The sequence below is a fragment of the Linepithema humile genome, chromosome 7 (genome assembly GCF_040581485.1).
Source record: "Linepithema humile isolate Giens D197 chromosome 7, Lhum_UNIL_v1.0, whole genome shotgun sequence".
In the NCBI taxonomy this organism is placed as follows: Eukaryota; Metazoa; Arthropoda; class Insecta; order Hymenoptera; family Formicidae; genus Linepithema; species Linepithema humile.
In genome coordinates this window covers 22209011-22231520 of record NC_090134.1, presented here as the reverse complement: position 1 = coordinate 22231520, position 22510 = coordinate 22209011, and the positions used below count along the sequence as shown (strand labels likewise).

General features: G+C 38.8%; 1 protein-coding gene across 4 annotated transcripts in view; it reads left to right on the top strand.

Moving 5' to 3' along the window:
* The window catches only part of ex (expanded), a 48691-nt gene extending 26198 nt beyond the window's left edge, over positions 1 to 22493 (top strand). For 3 of the 4 annotated variants that reach the window (XM_067359669.1, XM_067359668.1, XM_067359670.1), the window contains 10 exons: positions 786 to 885; positions 6825 to 6904; positions 10176 to 10255; positions 13146 to 13386; positions 13652 to 13927; positions 14136 to 14301; positions 14963 to 15271; positions 16324 to 16614; positions 16693 to 18479; positions 18905 to 22493. In XM_067359669.1, the coding sequence (XP_067215770.1) occupies positions 786 to 885; positions 6825 to 6904; positions 10176 to 10255; positions 13146 to 13386; positions 13652 to 13927; positions 14136 to 14301; positions 14963 to 15271; positions 16324 to 16614; positions 16693 to 18479; positions 18905 to 19417 (3843 nt within the window). In that variant the 3' untranslated portion in view covers positions 19418 to 22493. The remainder of the gene's footprint in view (positions 1 to 785; positions 886 to 6824; positions 6905 to 10175; positions 10256 to 13145; positions 13387 to 13651; positions 13928 to 14135; positions 14302 to 14962; positions 15272 to 16323; positions 16615 to 16692; positions 18480 to 18904) is intronic. The other variant, XM_067359671.1, reaches the window with a different exon arrangement.
* The last annotated feature ends 17 nt before the right edge of the window (positions 22494 to 22510 follow it).

Here is a 22510-nt window from a genome sequence, read left to right as displayed (position 1 = left end):
CTTCATCAAGTTATTTATGAAAAGTCACGCACTAATCGTGCGTTTTGGTACTAAAATTGGAAAAATTTCAAAAAGTGGAGTTAATTAGTTTGGTTTCTTAGCGATTTAAATGTCAATTATGAACATTATTAACTAATGAGATATTTAATTTTTAATTATTAATTAAGAAGATATTATTTAATTGAACCGCTTGTAGCAAAAAGAAAACATTAATTTATCTTTCACTAATAAGTCAGCAAAATTAATTACAAAACTGAATATTGTAACAATTAGCCTCGGTTTTTCCTAATAGAGCGCAGTAATTACACCATGAATGCTAATAATTATGGAAAAGCTTGCTTGTTAACTGCAGCTCTTATTGTTTCCTTTCCATGGGGTGCGACGGGAAGCGAATAAGTAGAAGCGACAGAAAAACGCACGAGTCAGAACGATTTAGAGATATTTAAGTCATACCTTGCTCCACCTTTTTAGTGTATAATTTTTTAGAAAAAAAACATGCGCATTATTTTGCGTTAAGGGTTTGCATAACGAGCGATTCATGCTTCACAAAAATTGTCCAAATCCTAACATTTTTATCCTGGTTTTTTTCATTTTTTATCTTTTACAAATAAATTTGTTGTAGATCCTATACATCCTCCAATTAAAATTAATATCACGAAAAGAGCCATGTTTTCGATAGAAATGTGACAAAGCACCTAAAAAATGCACAATGGCTAATGTTGTTTGGCGAAAAAGCAGATAGTTGGAAAAGTTTTGGTGTTAATAGCTACGTTTTCTTATTACAGGCTAAATCGAGAGTAAAGGAGGTTTATGCGCAGACATGTACGCTGCTCAGCCAACAGGGCATGCGAGATTGCGAACTTTTTGGCCTGGCAATATTGTCCGGTGAGTTATGCATATTCTTGTGTATTTTATCGCGTTGCGCGCAAAAAACTGATCATGACTGACAGATAAAATTTCAAGCTGGTAAAAAGTCATTAAAGACTTAACTTGCAATGCACGATACTTATGTAGTTATAGTTCTTTTTTTATTTGATTTTATTTAATAACATTTTATTCAAAGCGCTTTTGAAAACTAACTTCTTACCTGTAAGTTTCCGTTCAATTTTTAAGATAGCAGATTTTATCTTATGCTTCATGCTTTCGCAATCGTGTTGATGAACGAAACGAGCATTGTAAATACTTTGCGCAAAATAATAATCTACTTTCTCTATTATTGTTACTCTTTTTGAGTTATCAAGTTTACGCGCGCAGAAAGAAGACAGCTACCGAGAGACTCATGAATTACGGGGTGCTATTTTTTGAAGAGGAAAATCGCGCGCCACCCTCGAATTAATTGTACTCGAAAAAAAATAGATATTACGATCTTCACGGCGCGTCGTCTGTGACAGAAGGGAGTGGCCAGAAATCACATAAACATTAAACTAGCGAGACGTCCGAGCCTCTTGACTAAACGTCGGGTCTTTCTGCATACCGCACGGCTCACGTTCATCGCTACCCTCACCTCGCTCCCCACCAATCGTGACAAGCCGGTCCAACTGGTGGTCCCCACCACGAATAAAGCCTTTGCGGGCCCTCAAAGGGCCCACGAGACCCTACCCCACCCATCCTTTCTACATTCCAGCGGAGCACCATCACTGGGGCTCGCTTGAGCTCCGGCGGGTTTTGAGACGCGCGAGCCACGGCACGACAGGAAAAAATGCACCTGAGGAACAAGTATAAAAAAAAAGAAGGAGCAACTCGCACTCCCTACACGCGCGTTACGGCTTGCAGCTCGCGGCAAACTCTCTGCGAGCCTTTACTCCACTTGCAATCTAAACAGTTCCGAGTTTTGCTTTCCATCTTTCTTAATGAACTTCAAGTCTCTTCCTTCGTTTTTTTCTGTCCTTCCCATTTTAATCTCTGTTTCGCGGATTCTGTCTTTTTTTTTTGCACTCCTTTTTATTTTGCATTATTTCTCCCGATAGATTGAACGATCGCGTTCGAGGAAAAATCTAATAGTTTCTATAATTGTATAATATATTGAATCATAAAAAAATGTGAATATGATATTCTTAGATAAAATTTATTATTATTCGATAAAATGCAATTTTTTAACTTGAGACCAAATGAGTCATCGATCATATTTTATGAATATATTACACTTTTCCTCACACACGTTTAAAAATAATAACATTCCGTGTCAACTTTGAACCAAAATGTAAGTAATCCATCTATTATTAACGCCGCTTGCAAAATTGTATGTAGTGCATTCGTTTTAAATCTTCTGTAAAGAGTTTATCTTATTGAAAATTTTCTAGTCATGATTTCGTTAAGCTGAGGAACTGCATTTCGTCGAAAATAGTTTGTCTAAAAATTTTCATTATATATCCTCATTGTACAAATTCGCATTGTATGTGATTTAATATAATTAAACTCAATTATTATTGCAAATAAAATTTATATTTATTTTAATAAACATTAGATTTTTTTCTTGACGTGTCAGTCCGCGCTAATTTCTAGAAAAGCCTAAGAAAGAGAGAAGCCGATATTACGTACACAGACGCGCGGCGAGAGACCGAGCGAAGATGTTGGGACCAAAAAAATCGCATATACGACAGAGAGAGAAAGAGAGAGAGAGAGAGGGGGGGGAGGGAAATGCGATAAATGAGAGAGATAATAGGTTGCCATAAGACGGAGGAGAATGACGAGCGGTGGAAAAAAGAGAGAGGCCAGGTGGGATAGAGGGAGAAAAGCGGACGGAAGGGAGACGCCAGAAAGAAAGAGAACGGGGCCCCGGGTAAGACGGTAGCCCGGTGATTTGTATAAGGCCTCTCGTATTCCATCTCTCGGTCCGAGCGTCTCCGCCGGCACGGCGCGACGCGGCGGCTCCGCACACAGGAATGTGGAAGGAGGGCGCCGTGTACGGAGATCGTCGGCGCACGACGCGGGGCGGAAGAGGGGCGAGAAGATCCGACCTGGACCCGTACGGCGGCGGGGCGGTGGGGAGGTAACGGAGAATAGGCCCCGGCACAGGTCCACGGGGATATATATCGCGGCGAGGTTGAGGCTACGTCACAACAGGGCTTCAATGTCTTCCCCCGTCCCTTCGCGCCATGCTGTACGCGACGATCCTTCTCCAGCGAATCTCACCACCGCGAGCAGCACCTCCCGAACCGTCGCTCGCTCAACGCTAGCGAGAGCCTTTGAGCTTTTTAGGGAAGAGACCTGCTTTTCTATCCTTTTTTAACTAATGTTTCGCTTTGTTATTTCTGCAGCCCTTTTTTTATCTTCTCCCAACGGATTCGACCGGCCTTAGTTACGATTATACGGAGAATTTTAGATGGCAGGATTCTTCTTGATGAATTTCATCATTGTTAATACGGGAAACCGAACGACTTAATTTGGAATAATATTCAAAATTATCTTATATTACACAGTCGAATTTGGGCGCAATTATTAACATTTCAATTTGTAACTATTTTGTTGAGAAAAAAATATTAGAAGTACCCGAAAAATGCCGTTTATTATTTTGTACATAAAAAGGCATGAATAAATCGAGATATAAAATTCATTATTCACTCAAGAATATAATTTATGTAACTGTTTATGATTGCACCTATGGATTATAGGTGAAGTCATAACTTTATATTTTTTCTTACATATACGATAAACGACATTATTTTCGGATATTTCTAATATCTCATTACGCTTATCTTTCAAGAAGCATATTTTTTTGGCATTATTGATTTCACAATTATAAATTTATTATAAATTGATTATTATTATATATATTACTACACATGTAGTAAAATATATTAAAAATTATAAATTCAATGTTATCAATACCTTCGATTAGGAATTAATTCATGAATATACGGGCTTTTTATATCCAGCGATCCGCGTATTTATGCTTATACCTTCTTAATATTTATCAGAGTCACGACTCGTTTTTTATAATGATGAGAGGGAAGGGTCTTGGATCTAAAATCGAGGCTGGGACCAGGCACGTTCGCGAGATTCCTTGAAAGAAGCCTTTGCGATCTCTCTCTCTCCTTCTCTTTCACGTTCGAAGGGAGATCGGATCGGTAGAGGATAGCCAACGAGAGTGCGAAGGGCAGCGAAGGAAAGAGATGAGCAGGATCCCCCTCTCAGCAATCAGGAGTGATTACGGGTGTAATTATGGTTACGGCGCATTACTGCGCCACGCTAAAGTCGAGAGAGAGAGAGAGAGAAAGAGGGAGAAAAAAAAGAGAGAGTATTGTTTCTTTCTGGGAAACCGACGGGTTCATGAGAGAATCTCGCCCATCAGATTTTTCTCGTCGCGACATAGAACGTTCTATTCCGACCTTTTCGATGTTCTCTACACTCAAAAAAATATTTCGCTGATGTAGTTAGATTTCTAGATATCGCAACAAGAATGTATCGCTATTTTTCGTATCTGTGAAAACATTGTTTGTCACATATAGAATTTATAACAGTAATGTTCTAGCAATAGCTTCTGAAAAATTTAGGTACCATTGCTAAATGTTATTCATTGCATGATCTAACACGTGATTGATCTTATATAGATAGGCGCTTTAAAGAAACTTTCTTTTTAAAGTTCACAAACAATACAGATATATATTCTGTTTCTGTCATCTAAACTGATTAAGTAATTACATATGCAATATCACAACAGTTGCTAATCATTTGTCTGTTTTAGTTAATTTTTTACACCTAGAAAATTTTAGCTATTATTGCAAGATCATTTTTTTGAGTGTATAAAATGCGACGCACATTTGTCCATCAAAGCAACACAGATATTCCCGTGTAACTGTAAATTGAGAATCAAAGTTGAGAATATACATGTGTATTGAGTTGTGTAACAAATAATTTGAGACTTCCAAAATAAATCTGTCTGCTTCTTTTGTTAGACAAATTGCAGTGATTAGCACATTTGATTAGCACATAAATTAGATATTTGTTCGTTAAAGTTGTCAATCAAGTTTTGTCTGTTTATTATTTCGTACGTAAAGAAAGGTGCAAATCAGGACATAAAATTTATTACTCAGGAATATAATTTACATTATTATTACGATTTTTTCACGTTGCGTAAAAGCGTGCTGCGTAAAAAACACTAATATCATCATTGGAAAAGACGAAATTATTTATTACGCAGTCCAATATATCACGGTTGACGATTTAGTATTTTTTAATATTTTATACTCCGTTTTTTTCGTTATCATCGCAAACTGTGCAGTGAACTGCGAACAAAACAGACTAATGCCCGATTCCACCAACGTAGATTAACTTTAATTTCGGTTCTAATTCTTAGAACTAGAAACAGATGAAGAGTAAGTTGAACCGAGATTAAAGTTAATCTACATTGGTGGAAATGGGCATAAATCTAGACCCTTTTGTACGGAAGATTAATAGATACAGATTTTTGAAGCGAAATAGAAGAGGCGAAATGGAGAGACAAACGCGACGCGAACTCGATTGTGTTCCAGTGAGATAAAGAAAAAAAGGAAGATCCATTCGTGACTGCGAAATATATCTCCCGAGAAATACGATGGGCCCTATGGACCCGATGGATCGTTACAGGCCAGGGTTAGCCGCGGGCAACATTCCCCGATAATGGTTGGGTTATACCTCGGGTAACACAGGTGCTCTTCTCCACGGAGAGTGAGCGCGTCGAGAGAATACCAGGGCGACTTAAGTCCATTTTAGACCACTTGTAATTTGCCACAGAAATCGATGCTATGTATAATTTTATATTGCGTGCAATATAAAAAAACTGCAGAATCAAAATTACAATAACGTATTTCTGTAAAATAACAAATGTTTTGGGGCAAATAAAAATAATTGAAATGGATAAAAATAAAAATTTCTACAGGTAGATAAAATATGTTTGTTATTTTACTGATAAATTTAACAATCAACGGTATTCGAAAGTTTCGCAGACAGACTGCACGCGAGGGGGTCCTGAAGGCCTCTGCTTACAATCCCCGTTTGAAGTTCTGAATCAAATTCCAGTTTGAAAAGCATGATATTGTGCCGTAAAAATACGAGTATTTGGGTCCTATGTAGGTAGGACAGGTTGGGACCTTTTCATTCACAAACATCTCTCGTAGTCTTTCATTGTTTCGCTCGTTTAAGAAATATCGGAGAGTTGTAAGACATGCAAAAAAATCGTACGTGCTGGAAGAATGAGTTTCCGAATTTCATGGAAGAACCATATCCGGGAAAAACCATACTATGAGCACGTATACGTTTCCTATGTTTATTTTGCGCTAACGCTGCATTTCAGAATGCAGTGCGCGATATGTCTCATTGATCTAACGATCTATTCCTTTGTTATTATGATAAAAACGTAAAATCCACTTTATTTCATTCTCGATAAGATTTATAATAAAATTTTATACATAAAATTATTTAAGGATTGCTGATAAATAAGATAACTAAATAAGATAAATAAGATAACAAAATAAAAAATGTAAAGAAACAACAATAATTTTTTTGTGACATCGCTATAACAATTAAGATATTTGTTTCGATATTTCGTGAATTTAAAATTTAAATCTGTAATAAGTAATTTTAGACTTTGAAATTAAATCTGTCAATATTGTTTGTTGAGCAAAGCGCAGTTTAATTAACATGTAAATTAAATATTTGTTTGTCGAAGTTATAATCAAGTTGCGTCTGTTTCTCACGATTTTTTAAGTGTACTGTGTAAAAAATATGAAATACTTGTTGGAAAATACGAAATTACTTATTACACAATTTAGTATTTTATATTTGATGTTTGCCCACAGAGATTGTAGATTTGCACTGAGATACATGAGTTATTTTTACTGTTTCAGACGGCGAGTATCTCTTCGTGGATCCCGAGAATAAGCTGAGCAAATACGCCCCGAAGAATTGGCGAAACTCTCATACATACGTAAGTAGCTGCTTATTTGTCGCTTATCATTTGTCAGAACGCGATTAAACGCTGATTCCCTACTCTCGCGCATTATGCTATGTCTACTTATCGCTGTGAAATCTCGTTCGTCCATTCTGCGAACGATTGCGAATTAAGGACGAATAGCATCAGCGAGCGGAAACAAAATAAATAAACTATTTACGAATAGCGAAGAGCACGTTCCGAATATGTAGCGCAGGCTGCTTTGCTCGGATTAGCATTACCATCCATCGGGGCGCGATGGCGACCGTGCGTTTTGCCTTGAGGGTAGTGTTAAACAAGCATACGGCAGCAACCGCTCTCCTTCAAGACGAGTAGCCGCAATATATCCTGGCAAACTCGTCGAAGGAATGCGAAAAAGAATTGAGGATACGAGAGAGAGACGGAGAAAGAAAGGGAGAGAAATGCAATTTATAGCATATTTTAATGATGGGGGTCCCTTTTAACAACAATCGTTTTATAACTGCAGTTGGAGTTTGCCCTGGATAATAAATACAAAAAAAAAAAAGATTCCAATTAACATACAAAGGTGAACTCGTCTCTCACAAACATTCTGTGTAGCTCACGTATTTGCAACCCCCGTTGATTTAAAAGAAAAAATCTGAGAATGCAATTTAAAGGCGGTAGACCGTTCACATATTCTGTGCTCAGCCCCCTCTTCTTCCCCGGCTTAAAAATAAAAATATTCAATCAATCTTTGCGGTAGAATTAAGAGCTATTTATGAGCTTTTGAACTGATATAGTTTCGATTTTTAAACTCACCCCCTTAGTCCTCAAACAATCCTTAATCGATATCGATCCAGCCCCCCCCCCCCCCCCTACGAAAAACATTAAATTCATGCTCAGCGTGACGAGCTCAAAAATTTTAATTTGCGGAATATGAAAGCTCATAAATAGCTTATAATTTTGCGCTATTGGTTTTTTTATTTGTGCAAGGTGGGGGGGGGGCAGCTCGACAGGGGTATTTTCTGACGTTAGTGAAAGTAAAAGAAATATAGCATTGATTTAGGAAAATTAAAGTTTTTAAATTTATTTTTTTAAATCAGGTAATTTACACGACATTAAAAAGGGAGAAGCTTAAAAAAAATTAAAATACAATGATATCATTATTATTCTTCCATGAATTTTTTTTTTGGTTTTTTCTTGAATTTGAAATTAAAATTGAAATAAATCTATTTTATCACATTAGTGCTAACGAAATGTCATAAAAAGCAGGCTAAAAAATAATAGTTTAAATTATGAAGAAACGTCCGTGCTTCTTACAAAGAAGGATAGAGAGAGAAAGAAAGATAGAAAGAGAGAAAGAGAAAAGGTAGGGGGAGGGCGTCAGAGAAACAGGAAGAGGATCTAAGAAGCAGTGGTCAGATGTGATCGCGTATTGGAGATGAGGAGAGAGAAAGAGGTCGGTTTTAATAGTCGAGACCCCCTCGAGCCCACTTGCGCTCAGCACGCAGGAAATCCTCGGGGCTGATGTTCATCGGAGATAAGCACGTAGTGCGGTAGCCCAGCTCTACCGGGTGAGTATTTATTGGTTATTGGTTGCGGCCCGTCATTAGCCGAAATGGAGGTCCAATCACCGCGAGTAGATTCAGAGATATCGCGCAACACACGTCCTCCCCTCTCTTCGTCTCCGCAAGAAATATTGAAACAATTATTGCAATATTTATACGGACCTTCCTTTTTCTTACTTTTTCGTACTCTGAATTCAAGCTTTAAAGTTACAACCGCGCGTTAGAAAGCTATTTGTTTCAATACACACGCCTACAATACCACAGAAAAACTACAGAAAAGTGTGCGGTATTTGAAACTATAATATAATTGCATAATACAAAAATTATAGCTAGAATATTCATTTTTTATAGCAACTGCTACTATAATATTAGCAATAATAACCAACCAAGTACGTAACCAACCATATAATCAACATAAAAATTTTACTGTAAGTTAAAATAATTTTGAATATAAACACAGTAAGATAGCACGTTTTATTATACAAAAATCTCGTATAAAGTGTACACAAAATGGTTAAATAAATTAATATTATATTTATAATGACCATAGCGGTGTAGAATTAGCTATAATTTGCATAGTTAGAACACCTATAAAAATGTGGTTGGCGCCGAAGAGCACTATAAATGATAGTGAGATGATAGTTACTGTAACTATTTTTTTTTCTCTCAGCGTAGGTAATGAGTGGTCGGCTTGGTTTCTTAATTTTAGCGATGACTGTATCCCGCAGAGGAGAAGAGGATACAAAGAGGTAGAAAGGTGGAAGGAGGACGGCAATTTGGAGTAAAGCGGAAAAGAGAAAGAGAGAGAGAGAGAGAGAGTGAGAGGGAGGGGGATGTACGTTATACGTGGATTAATATTTATGGTTCGTAAAATATGCGGATGGAGCCGACGGTGTAATTTGCTGCGACTTGACCGGAGGGTCTAGGTCTAGACACGACCGGAGAAGCCTTCCCGGTTTAATTTTCGGCTACCGAATTTGGAATGGGCTTCGCGTTATTGGTACCTGTCCTTCTTCACTCCCTCATCCCTTTTCACCTCCCTCTTCTTTCTTCCTTGTGATACGCCTTTACCTTTTTTTCCGCCTCTCCGTTGGATGATGTATCGAGCACACTGTGAGGATCACTGCTTAGCGGTCCAGCACTGTGTTTGTGCAGCCTCTAATTTGTGTTAATGAAACTCCCGGGATCGCTGTCTACCCTCCAGTGATGCATTGTAAAACGATGCGTGTCTCCGGTTCGAAGATCTTAACTATGGCTATGAATATTTGAATAGCAATATCACTCTGATAATTCGTATAAATTCGGATATAGATTCCTGAACTGACGATATTTGATATTGCGATCTTTTTTGAATTATTTAAATATCTGAAATATTAACCTGCGAATAATTGCGTGGCGCGGAAAGTCACGCGGGATGCTTTCTTTCACTCATCGCGAAACATCCTGCGGATGGTTGGATCCATAAAGAATTGTTATGTTAGTTTAGACGTCCAACAGTTGTAACGCGCGGTGTATTCTTCTCAGAGAAGAATACATCTCGTATTACTCGTTTGTCTGTCCAAGCAGTTGTTCATTGTGTACGCTAAATGTGCATATTATATGCACATGTCAATCACGGTGTGTTTGCAGTCGCGGCACATCTCTAATGCATGATAGCCATTGTTAGAGGAGCATGCGACTCCTATCGCGATTCATAATTACTGCCACGATTATTGATATATGCGTATATTTGCTTCCAGGGTTTAGACAGCAGTGGGAGACCAGCTTTCGTCCTGTACTTTCGTGTTCGTTTTTACGTCGATACGCCATTACTCCTAAGGTAAGGATATAGTTTTATTGTCATACTTTATTCAGAGAAGGTTATCCCTCTGTGATAATTTCTCGAAGTACAATCGCATTTTCTCTAGACGACTCTGATAAAAAATTCGAACTTTTCATATGTTGAAACTGTTTGAATAAAAAAAAATGAGCATCGTGTTCGGACAATTCGAACAGTCGTTGATCTATTGATGTAAGTTTGTAGCGTCCGAAGATTCGAACAGTTCGGACAGTGAAGAAAATTTTTCTTTTTATCTCTTCACCGAATTTGAGATTCGAATTGTCCGAACTGTTCTGTGTAAGTAATTTCAGATTTTTCAAGAGATAGTATTATTGTGTTTTCTACGCAGCACGTTTTTACGAGACGTAAAAAATCGTAATATATGGAAGTTGATTACAACTTCGATAAACGAATGTTTAATTTACCTGCTAATTAAACTGTGTTTTACTTGACAGAAAAGTAGATAGAGTGATGTGAAAAATCGAAATTACACAAGCCAATAAATGAAAGAAGAGCGATTCGATTTCCGATTCGATTGCGGAATTAATCAAAACGACGAGCATGCAAATATACGTCCGAATTACTACTACTGCAAAATGCGAAACGCGTCCGGCTACTTTTTCTCTTCTAGACGCGCCGGTGTCGCACGATTACAAGGCTCCACCGTGGAAAAAGAAAGAGACGTGCGAAAGGACAGCAAGGAGGGATGCGTATGAAAAAAAGGCGCGATACAAAGTTGCAGGGGGAGGGAATATCATACATAGTAGGGGGTACACGCTCGCGAAACGAAATTCGGACTCCCGTCCGGTAGCTAAGTGCTACCTATTCTTGTAATTATAAATTATTATGTGGCGCGTGATAGATCGACCGTGCGCATTAAATGAAAGCATTCCCGGGACTCTCTTCGATAATTATACCGATCCGTATAGTCGGTTTCTGATTTCCACTCGAAACCTGTGATTTACATCGGACTTGGCGATTCACCGCACGTTCGCGTCGACGAGGGTTTAATTCTCAAGCCTACAGGCTTGAGGGCCGCGCTTGGCGCGGGCTCCGAAAATTCCGCCGTGCCGTCCACGCCGATACTTCCGACTTTGGTTAATGACGATGCTTGTCGGTTCTCGTTCTGAAACTTTCGTCTGCGCTCTCCTTTTAACTAACGTTGCCCTTGATCCAATGACAATGTCGCAATAATCGCGCGTGTGTGTTAAATAACTCTTCGGTTGCAATTAAATGTTCGGCTGATTACATTATGAGTTGGAAATATTTTGCGACAATAAGAGTGACTTCAATAACACAGCATTTTGTTTCTGGTTTTATTCGTTCAATTAAACCCGCTTTAAACGATTTTTAATTTGCGACACAAAATTGGAAATATTTCTAATTCTTCTATTCCTAATTCTATGCGATAGAACATATTTGAAGATTCGGAATAAATGCAGTGTGATGTGTAATTTCGTACTTTTCAATGATGATGTTATTGTTTTTTTTTGCGTTGCACGCTTTTGCGCAGTGTGAAAAAAATTCATTATACAGGCGGAGCTTGTTTACAACTTCAACAAACGATTTAATTTATGTGTTTTTATTTAAGTTATCAAACTATGTTCGATAAGAAAAATATATTTCAAAAATTTATTTATTTATTACATAACCCAATATATTTACATGTGCAGAAATAGTGGTTTGCCAATCTAAAATGTCTAAGTTTTTGTCAAAAACGAAGCCTTGTGCGAAAAAAATTTATACTAAAATTTTAATTAATTTTTTTAACAAGAAATCGCTCTGTATTTACATGTAGTACGTTTTCAGCCTTGCATATATGATGATAATTTGATTATTAATGATTTGTTTTAAAATTCAAATTATAGATGATTTGGAACGAATATTATTCATCTCAAGCTTAAAGTATTTATCTTTAGCTTGTTATTCTTGAAAACACGTGTGCTCGTAAATGCCCATAATTGGCACCACGTGAATGTTCCGTATTATAACGGACGATGAGCGCGATGCCGAGTGCGATTTGCATAATTAATAAGAATACTTGGACCAAGCCTGTAAAGATATGCTCTTTCCGATTGGCGTACGATCTCCCGACGTTAAGCGTTAAGCAGAACGATCGAGCAGATTAATCGAACGTCGACGGATGTCGTTTGAAATATTCCCTACTCATTCATGCGATATATATATCTGTGTGGGAACGAGTTTTTATGCCGGCTCGATGGCCGACGCCAGCGCGATAAATATTAATTAGGTTTTAGTCGCGGAACAGAACTGAACATTTGCCACATTTATTTAATTTTATTATTATTCATATATGTTTTATTTTATATAATTATGCATGTATTTTAATGTATTCATTCTCAGATAATTCACTTGTTGTCAAGATCGTTATACTGAATAATATGAATTCTAATCATCACGAGAAAGAAAATTTTCCTTTGCATCATATTCGTTCTTGGAAAACCAACTCCAATCACTTTGAAACATTTCTTTGTATTGTTAGAAAGATAATTAAACTATATACTTCTAATACTTTTTTGTTCTCTTCTCGCTAAGTTCGATAATTGGTTTATCTATTTATTTTTATAAATATGTATACACGGAGAAAATTTTATATTAAAAATTACTATGATACGGCAGTAGCCGCGGACTGTAAGAGGAATTATATGTTTAAATACTACGGCCATTATATAAAAAACAATTTTTGATATAAAATTTTCTCCGCGTAGAAATAATTAAGATTTCTAATGGTACAAATTACGGCAAGCAATAATTAAATCAATAATAACTTTTGAAAAAGGAGTCTTTTTTTCTTGACAATATTAATAAGTATTAATTAATAGGTTTTAATTATTCTTTGAATATATCTTAGAGGTTTGCATTGTTTTAGCGATGAGACGACGCAACACCACTATTACCTGCAACTGCGCGACAATGTTGTCCGGCATGGCGGCGGAGTGGAGAGCCTCCATCCTCACCATCCCTTGCACGAGCCGTCCATTGTTACACCGTTGCTCGCGCTTGCTGGGCTCGCCCTACAAGCCGATCTTGGTGACTACGCCGAGGAACGGCACAGGCCACACGCAGGATCTGTCGGTTACTGCAAGTCCACGGATTACCTTCCTCCCCATGTGAGCTTTGACTATTTTTTTATAATTTTTAAAATAAGTAAGGAAAAAAATTCACAGTATTCTGTTTTTTTTCTATAATCTAAAATATTTTTACGTGCACCAGCATCTTAAAAATATAACACGGTTTTTCAAGTAAAAGACATTTATGATTTAATGATTCTATCATTAATTCGATATTTAGCGAATAAAAACGATTGTTGTAACTTAGTTGAACATCCTTCATGGTATAATTATGGCTTTTAACGAGTTGAATAAATGCTTTCAGATGTGCCTCGAGGCCAATGTGCTCACCGTGCTCGCGGCCCAGCACAGGGAGAACAGCGGGCTCTCCAGAGAGGAGGCAGAGCTGCAGTACATCCGGGAGGCGGTACTGTTGGAGGCGCCACTCAACGCTCACCTGTATCGGCTGCGTCGGAGTAAAAACGAGGCGGGACCCGGACGGATTCTCCTGTCAATATGCGCCCGCGGGGTGCGAGTCTACTCCGAGGAGGAGACACCGCGTATCTTCGCCTGGAACAACATCGGCAAGCTTTCCTTCGACGTGAGTGCCTTCGAAATCGCGGCTCCTATTCGCTTACTGCAATGCAATATTGAATTCAGATATCAGAAGCAAAGAATTGAAAATAAATAATGAATAAATTGCTTGAAATAAATTAGTTTCTCTACATGCCACTGATGTTTGATAGCAAAGTGTATAGAAAATCTCTAGTATTTGTACATATTTCTTAAAAATTTGATTTTCTGCGCAGCGCAAGAAGTTTGAAATCCGTGCGGTTGGTCAAACGGACAAACTCACCCTCTACAGCGGCTGCGATGATAAGAGCAAGCTTCTCCTGGGGCTTTGCCGCGAAACCCATCAATTTTCCATGGCTATAGCACCTAGAGTAAACGAGGCCAAGAGACGGGAGGAAGAAGGTGATGTTTTGTATTTTTATTTATTACTAAATTATTAAATTAACGACTGTGCAAATTAGTAACGCACTCTTAAATCATGCAGTTTCTACTTTGTCAGTCAACATTAATGTTCGTAATCTCATTCCGATCGAAATCATTCACTAGATGTAGAAATCATTTGATCGGAATTTTACAATACGTCAGTATTTATCCACAATAGAATAACTGACGAAAAACACTATTATTTCGATCGAAATGTTTCTAAATAGATATATAATAGTTATCCAGTCTTTATTATCGCTTTCGATAGAATTTTATTTTTAGATCGATTTTAAATTGCCCTTTTACGATATGTAGTTAACTTTTTGCAATCATTTTTCTTATAGTTTTTGTAAAGTTTTATCATGTCGTGTAAAAGTTTCCAACTAACTAATAATTTGTTTTTAAAGTAATTTTCTTTACAAATATCTCTTAAATGATACTATATTCTTAGTCAAAATATTTTTTGGCATTATCTATCAATTGTTGCCTTTTTCAGTCAAAAGAATACCGCGATAAAAGAAGTTTTTTAAACGATCTATCTTTACATGAACGATGGAAACTTGTATACTCCTGTATATATAAAATGGCATCTATCACAATGGACAAAATAATTCAATTGATTGAAATTTTATTTGCACAGAGCGGAAAGTCTTGAGGGATTGTTATATGTATCCTACCCGATGCAAACTGAGCTTAACGACGCGCGGTGCACGCGGCGACCAGCGAATTTCAGTCATCTCGAGCACATCTTCAAACACGACATCCGGTATAGTCAGTGATCGGGTGCACAGCGAAGATGAGCCCGACACCGCACCTGCTTCGACCGAGTGTTTGCCACGGCTTACCGAGACGGCACCTTACTCGACCACTCAGAGTAGAGTCTTGAACGGCACAAACGCGGATACGGACAATCACTCAATGCCACCTTCTCCCGTGTCCATTATCGACGGTAAGTTTTATCACAATAACATATTGTTATAAAAATGAAAAATAGACACTTTTCTGAAAATCACTTCAGTTTTTCATGGGCTGCTTTTAGTCATCGTTATGTTTGCAACAAAAGTAAAACCATTAAATTTGAGCTCCACTATTTGTTTATCTTTTTTTTAAAAATAAAATTTTTTCTTAGATTTTTAGTTGAAGAAATGAAGTGTGTGTTTAAGGAAAATAAAAAAGGACTAGTTATTTTAAATATTGCACAACTTAACGATTATTTCAGGAACATCTTATACATAGTGCGTCCGAAAAGTATCGGGACTGATTTTTTCTAGCCAAGGGGAAGGGGTGTAGAGTGGTCTCCATGAGCAGGGATGTTGGTGGGGGATTTCAGATACACGACACGACCCGGCTTACTTGCCTTTGAACACTGATGCGATATCGCCCACCGCGGTCCCGGCTCCGCTGCCTCACAGAAGCGTACGTCACGTATCCGTGTGCCACGTGTGCCACGTGTGGCACACGGATACGTGACGTACGCTTCTGTGAGGTTGTGTGAGGCAGCGGAACCGGGACCGCGGTGGGCGATATCGCATCACTGTCTCTGAATTTTTGCAGAGTGTGGATCGCTCCTAGTGTGAACAGTTGTTTTGTAGTGTCGTCGAGAATCAAGATGCAACGCACGATTGAACAGGTAGGCGATCAAGTTTTGCGTGAGACTGAAAAAATCCGATGCTGAGACTCTTGCCACGATCCGTGAAGCCTACGGGGAAGATGCCATGTCAAAAACAATTGTTCACACTAGGAGCGATCCACACTCTGCAAAGATTCAGAGGCAAGTGAGCCGGGTCGCGTCGTATACCTGAAATCCCCCACCAACATCCCTGCCCATGGAGACGACTCTGCACCCCTTCCTCTTGGCTAGAAAAAATCAGTCCCGATACTTTTCAGACAATTGACAATTCGCACCATGTATGTACGGCACTTATTTTTGATTAAAGGAATAAAAATTACTTATAATTGATTTTAAAAAATCGCAAAAACGGCAGACTAACATAATTTTAGGACAATTTTCAGAAGTTGACGGGTTAGATACCACTTCTACGTCGGTGGCGTTACGCCTTGCGTCGAGCGCCACTATGGCCGCCGAGGGCTCGCAGTGCAGCAGCAGCTGCAGCACAGTCGTCGTCGTAAATGCACCTGCGGGTGGGCCTTCGCGAATGCGCCGCACCTCAGCAACCTCCAGTTTAGAATTAGGCTACTCGCACACAGCACAAAACTCCGCGGTTTCTTCGGAAACAGCCAGTTTCCCGGGCGCTATTTATGATCGCTGTAAGAAGACGAGCAAATACACAGGTGAGTAATTAATGAAAATAGTTATATATATTTTTTTAAAATAATATTTAATATTTAATAATATTAAATATTCTTCAGGTACTGACATTGCGAGCGAGACCAGCGGTGTTTACACGCTACGAAGTAGCGAGATGCAAGACGAACGGATCGGCGATGATCTGTACTCACCTACGGGGGACACCAACGAATCTTCGGCGGCGAGCGACGTCTGCGCTCTGAGCTCCGTTCAATCCACCACCGACGAAGCGTCCGTTACGTCCGGTTTTTACACCATTCACAGCGGATTGCGGTCCGAGAGCAGCGACGTTTATACCGAGGACGTCAGCGCGGAGGATCAGGAACCAATATACAGTGTTTGCAAAGGCGACGACGACGGGGTCTCCCTGAATCAACGGCTCGAGGACTCGCGCTCCCGCAGCAACAGTATTCTCAGTGCAGACAGTTTTCGCGGTGACGGTAGCGATCCGTCCAGCGTGAGACCGCTGCTTTCGGCCGACGAGTTGTCGGATCTGATAGTCGGCAGATATCCCCCGCGCAAGACTATCAGCACCTCGATGGACTCGGACTGCGATTACGTGACTATGCCGCTGCCTTTGCCGCCACCGCCGCCGCCACCGCCGCCGCCGAGAACGGACAGCGATCGGCAATTGCCGCCACCACCACCGTATCCGATAGACAACATCGATTACGCCACGATCAACGTCTCGAAGAGATCGAACGTAGTGGAATTGGATCGAGAGCGGGAGCCACCGCCGCCACCACCGCCGTACAACGCGACTCGCGGTGATTTCGTGCCGCTGCCACCCAGACGAACCGATCCGCCACCACCGCCGCCTCCGTACACCTCGCCACGCGAGAGGATTCAAATACCGCCGCCCACACCACCGCGAAATGACGCGGTAACGCCGCGAGAACCGCCGCCACCCCCTCCACCCTATCCCGATATATCGGCGACGACCGGTCCGGTCGCGAGGATCACGAGGACCATCAGCGATGTCGCGACCGCGACCGTCGCGCCGAAACCACCACCCAGAATTCAGCCGCCCACTTACCCGGGTGATAAGATGAAGCCCACTCCGGTGCACGCCCCGGTTGCCGCTCTTGTGGTGAGTCCAAACAATTACCTGGATGTGCACGCATCCCGAGGTGGTGCGGTGCTTCTGCCGTATCTGACAGCACCGCCGCCTCCGCCGCCTCCACCTCCACCGCCATTAGTACATTCGCGACAACCGCCGCCGCCACCACCGCCACCGCCACTGCCGCCCCAGCCGACGTCCAGTCTGGCGACCGTCTACACGAGTCAGGTCGCCCGGTCACAGATTGAACAGTACAAACAGCAGTTATATTCTGACGTCGACTACGTCATGTTTCCACTCAAGGACCCGGCGGTGTCGAAGCAGGAGTACATCGACGCGAAGCAGGGCTCTCTCCTGGCAGCCATGGCGGCTTATCCACCGCCGCCGTACCCCTCATCTTTCAGCAAGTCCTCGGTGATGTATCGCAGCACGCCGTATCTTCCCGGTTCCTCGTTTTCCTCGCAGTCCAAGTACGCGTCCAACCAGAATCTGAGCGCCAGCGATACCGGCAGCTCCGGCGGCAATTACCTATTGCACGGTAATTTAAACAGTCATTACGCCGCCAGCACGAGCTCGCTGTATAGCGGCGTGACTTGTTCGTCCACGGGCAGCCACAGTCTCAGGAGAGAGCCGCCCGCACCAACTCACCCTCATACATTGCATACGTTCTCGCGGACTAGAAGTGATGAAAATATTCTCAAGTGCTTGGACACTCTAGTTGTGAGCAAAATGCAATCCAAGCATCGCAGGTTACCACCGCCTCCACCACCACCTCCTTACGAAATACAGGTAATAAAAAGGCACTAAAAGATACAGTATGCGTGCGGTTCATGTATGCATTGCAACCTAGAAAAAAAAAAGTAATATTATATATATAAAGAGATCAGTTTTCATGAATAAAATTAATTAAATTTGCAAAATTACAGTTAATAAATCAATTTTTATTCGCTATAATTAATAGTAAAATACAAGATCTCACATGCATAAAATAGTACAATTAAAATCTTTATCAGTCTTTTAATATTAATAAATTATTTTAAGAAAAAAAATTGTACAGCTTTTATGATATCAAAAATTTAACAAAATTTACGATTATCTTTCTCTTTCGATTTATTATAGACTTCCAAAAATTTTAAATTATATTTTCTTTTCTTATCGAGACATAAAATTATACATTAATTCATGTTTGATGCAAAACGCGTTATTTGTTCTAGAATCTTGAAAAAAATCAACCGTTACCACCGACTTCTTCAACGGCAACTTCCTCTTCAAGTGTCACTGCGAACCTAATGAACAAACCTAATAAATCCAGCAACGGTACGGAAGAAAACGACGAAGGGAAGAATGACGGCATGCTGGACATCCGAACGCTTCGGGAGAAGAGTCGTAACTTGGATTTACCGTTAATCTCCGCGCTGTGCAATGATCAATATCTGCTGAAGCAGACAAAGGCCTTCGTCCTGCCGAGACATCCCAGCGAGACCGCTTCCTCCGCCGCTGCGTCCACGAAGAACGGCACGCGGAGCAGCAGCAACGGGACGACTTCTAGAAACAAGTATCCAGTGAGTGGATTGTCAACGACACAAATTCAGAAACCGCCCAGAAAGTCCTCGACCAGTACTCACAAGCATCCCTCCGAGGCGAAGGGAAACGCCTATAGGGTCAACACGTCTTCCGCAGGGATCTCGACGGTTAAAAAGGACTTTACGAGGGCATCTCATTCCTAACGCTCGCTCTTTTCTCATTTTTAGGATTTTATAGCTCAGGATAAAAATACATTCCACAGTCCCGACCTGACCGCACGTTACATTTCGTTCCATTTGATGTAACTAGTGTGACGTAGTAAGGAAAAGTACGACAAATTGCATATCGTTCCCGCAGACCGTGCTTCTTCGACTCAGGGTGCCATCTTATTCATTCGTCATTCTTTTCCTGATCTTTTACGGACATTCGAAAGCTCCGATAATTAGATTATTTTTTGTTCCAAGCGACGGGATATACATATATATCTAAGTCGCGTAAATCGCTTATCGACGAAGATAAGCGTGTAAAACACTTCAATCACTTGCGCTCTTCGCTCTCATAATGCTTATTTTTGAAAATAACACACTTGCGCAAACCGCATTCTCATGTAAGATATTTTAGGTATTTCGAACTTTGGTATGGGAGAATCCCGGATGCACATAGAATTTAATGGACACAGCCGATTCCTTCTGTGTCCATTTCTTCTTGTGTCTGTTTGTAGCCTTTATGTGTCCGTTTGGAATGTAACCGACTTACACTGTGTGTCCATCTCAACCACACTGCTGTGTTCGTTAAATTCTGTGTACATGTGGACCTCACCTCTTTGGTATTAGGCACTTGAAGTGTCTATCGTCTCTTGCTCAATTTTACGGCCGATACGATGGAAATTTGATTTATGAGCCCCAATAAAGGCAGCGCTAGTCTCGCTCGTTAGGATAAACCATAGAGTTATTGGCCATTTTATACTAATCATTCTGTGGTAATTCACTATGCATGATAATTGTTACGTATTTAGTCTCTGATGTATTAATTTTGTATTAATCACACGAATTTATAAATTTTGATAAAGTTTAATTAAAATAATTCTATAAGATCTGAATGTTTTAAGAAATACAACAATTTTTATTGGGCTATAAGACCAAACACTAGTTGTTCGTACGATTTTATATTTTATGTTTACATCGTACTTTTACAGACGTTTTTGTCGTTCCATTAGAGACTTTCTTCAGTATAGTTATAGTGACGGATAACTTGTAAACAGCCTAACAGAAACTGTTGTATTTAATTAAAATAATCTTCGTTTTGTACATATGTCGATTGCTATTAGTGTTTGTTAATTTAAGATGGTCGAGTAACTCACACAATTCGGATCTCGAGCTTGAATATCAAAATTTCGAACTTTTGTGTAAAGAATTCTAAGAATTGTTTTTAATACAGTACGTATTGAACAATTTTATTACGAAAAGAAAATATTGCTTACGTGGCCAATAATCATATAGTTTACCCTACTTATGTCGTAAAAAAAAGCGACTTTCTTAGGTAATAATCTCGCGAAATGCATTTATATTTTGGAAGAAGACATATATCATTATTGTAATTAGAGAAATTATTAAAATTAGAGAATAGTACCTATCCTAGAATGTCTCTAGGAATAATATTTATTACCGAGCAGTTTCTCGTCTTTATATTTTACTATCTCCATCAGTGCTCGCTTTATAGTGCTGTTATCGAAGCGTACTTATTTTATGTAAATGCGCGCGCTGTTAGCGTAGTTAACTTCTTGTACTTTTGTAACAGATATAGTTTAATATTACAAAGCTGTCGAAACATTCGAATTCATTGGCACAATGAGATTGATATCATTAAGTTTACACTTATAAAGCATGCAGAAATTACACTGCGGAATATGTACCAAAAGGTAAAAACTTTAATGAAATCACTTCCGCTTTAGCGTGAATCTTACGTCACATTGAAGAGAAATATGCCAATTTAAAACTTATAAATAAATGTGATTTTTCGCGTAACATTGTAAAAAAGAAACACAAGTTGAAAAATTTATCGGTTTAAAGATATGATTGCCACACTTTGAAATAAAAAAAAGACGAACAAAATGGCGGTATTATGGTAATCTAAAGTGTGAAAGTGTCACCAGGCGTCAATACCCAGTAAATACAAGCTAACAGTAACATAACGTCAATATTATAATTTCCCACTTAACAATGTAACTGCAATATAACATGCCTTGTACGTAACAATTATGTTGTTGAGTGGGAAATTGTAACATTAATGTTATGTTACTGTTACTTTGTGTTTGCTGGGTAATGTCTTTCAATTTCGAACTTTTTACGTCGAATATATTATGTCTACAAATTTTGCATGACTAAAAAAATTGTTAAAAAGTAAAGTATTATATCAGAAGTTATAAGAATTTGATATATTGAATTTATCATATTCTTGTGGTTAAAAGAATGTCAAATTTTATAACAAATTTGGATAGATTCTGACAAATTTCGACATATTTTATTACTTTGTCAATCTATGTTTCAAAACCAAAGTAATAAAATATTTCATTAAAATCAAAGTTTATTAGAATCTATTGAAATTCGACACTTTTTAAAGAAACTGTAAGAATACGATAAATTCATACAAAATATATTATATCTTACAATTTTTCTCAAATTCTAACTTTTGAGATATTTATTTTTATCAGGCCAAACCCTTAGAGTTGCCACATTCTTAAATCTAATTCTGAGTCATGGTGCAATTGCTCTAATTATTTACTTTTTATTTTTAATTAGGGTTTTTAATTTAAATGTAAAATATATTGTATGGAGTTTTATCTGTTTCAAATTGTTGGCTATTTATAATTACATATACTGTGCTAATATGTTCTAGACATATGTATTATACTTTAAATCACCATAATTTCGCTATTTCTTAATTATTTTAAAATATATGTGAAATATTCAGTAAGAGTCTACTAAAAAATTTATTGGTTTGTCACACTTACAGTTTGTAACATAAAATTGATTTTATTTCGGATCTTATAAGATGGCACATCTCTATAATCATAATTCTTAATTAAAAAGCAATAATTTAGTCGTAAAAATTATCTACGTTAATTATCGTTAGGTTTTAATATTATATTATGAACACCTCGTTTGTACATAACATTGCGCGACATTACAGTACATGATATATAGACAGAAATTTCGTGCATGTATCCCACACGCCATCTCAGTTACGAATAAACAATAAAATTTTTTGTAATGAAAACAATTTGTAAGTTTCCATGT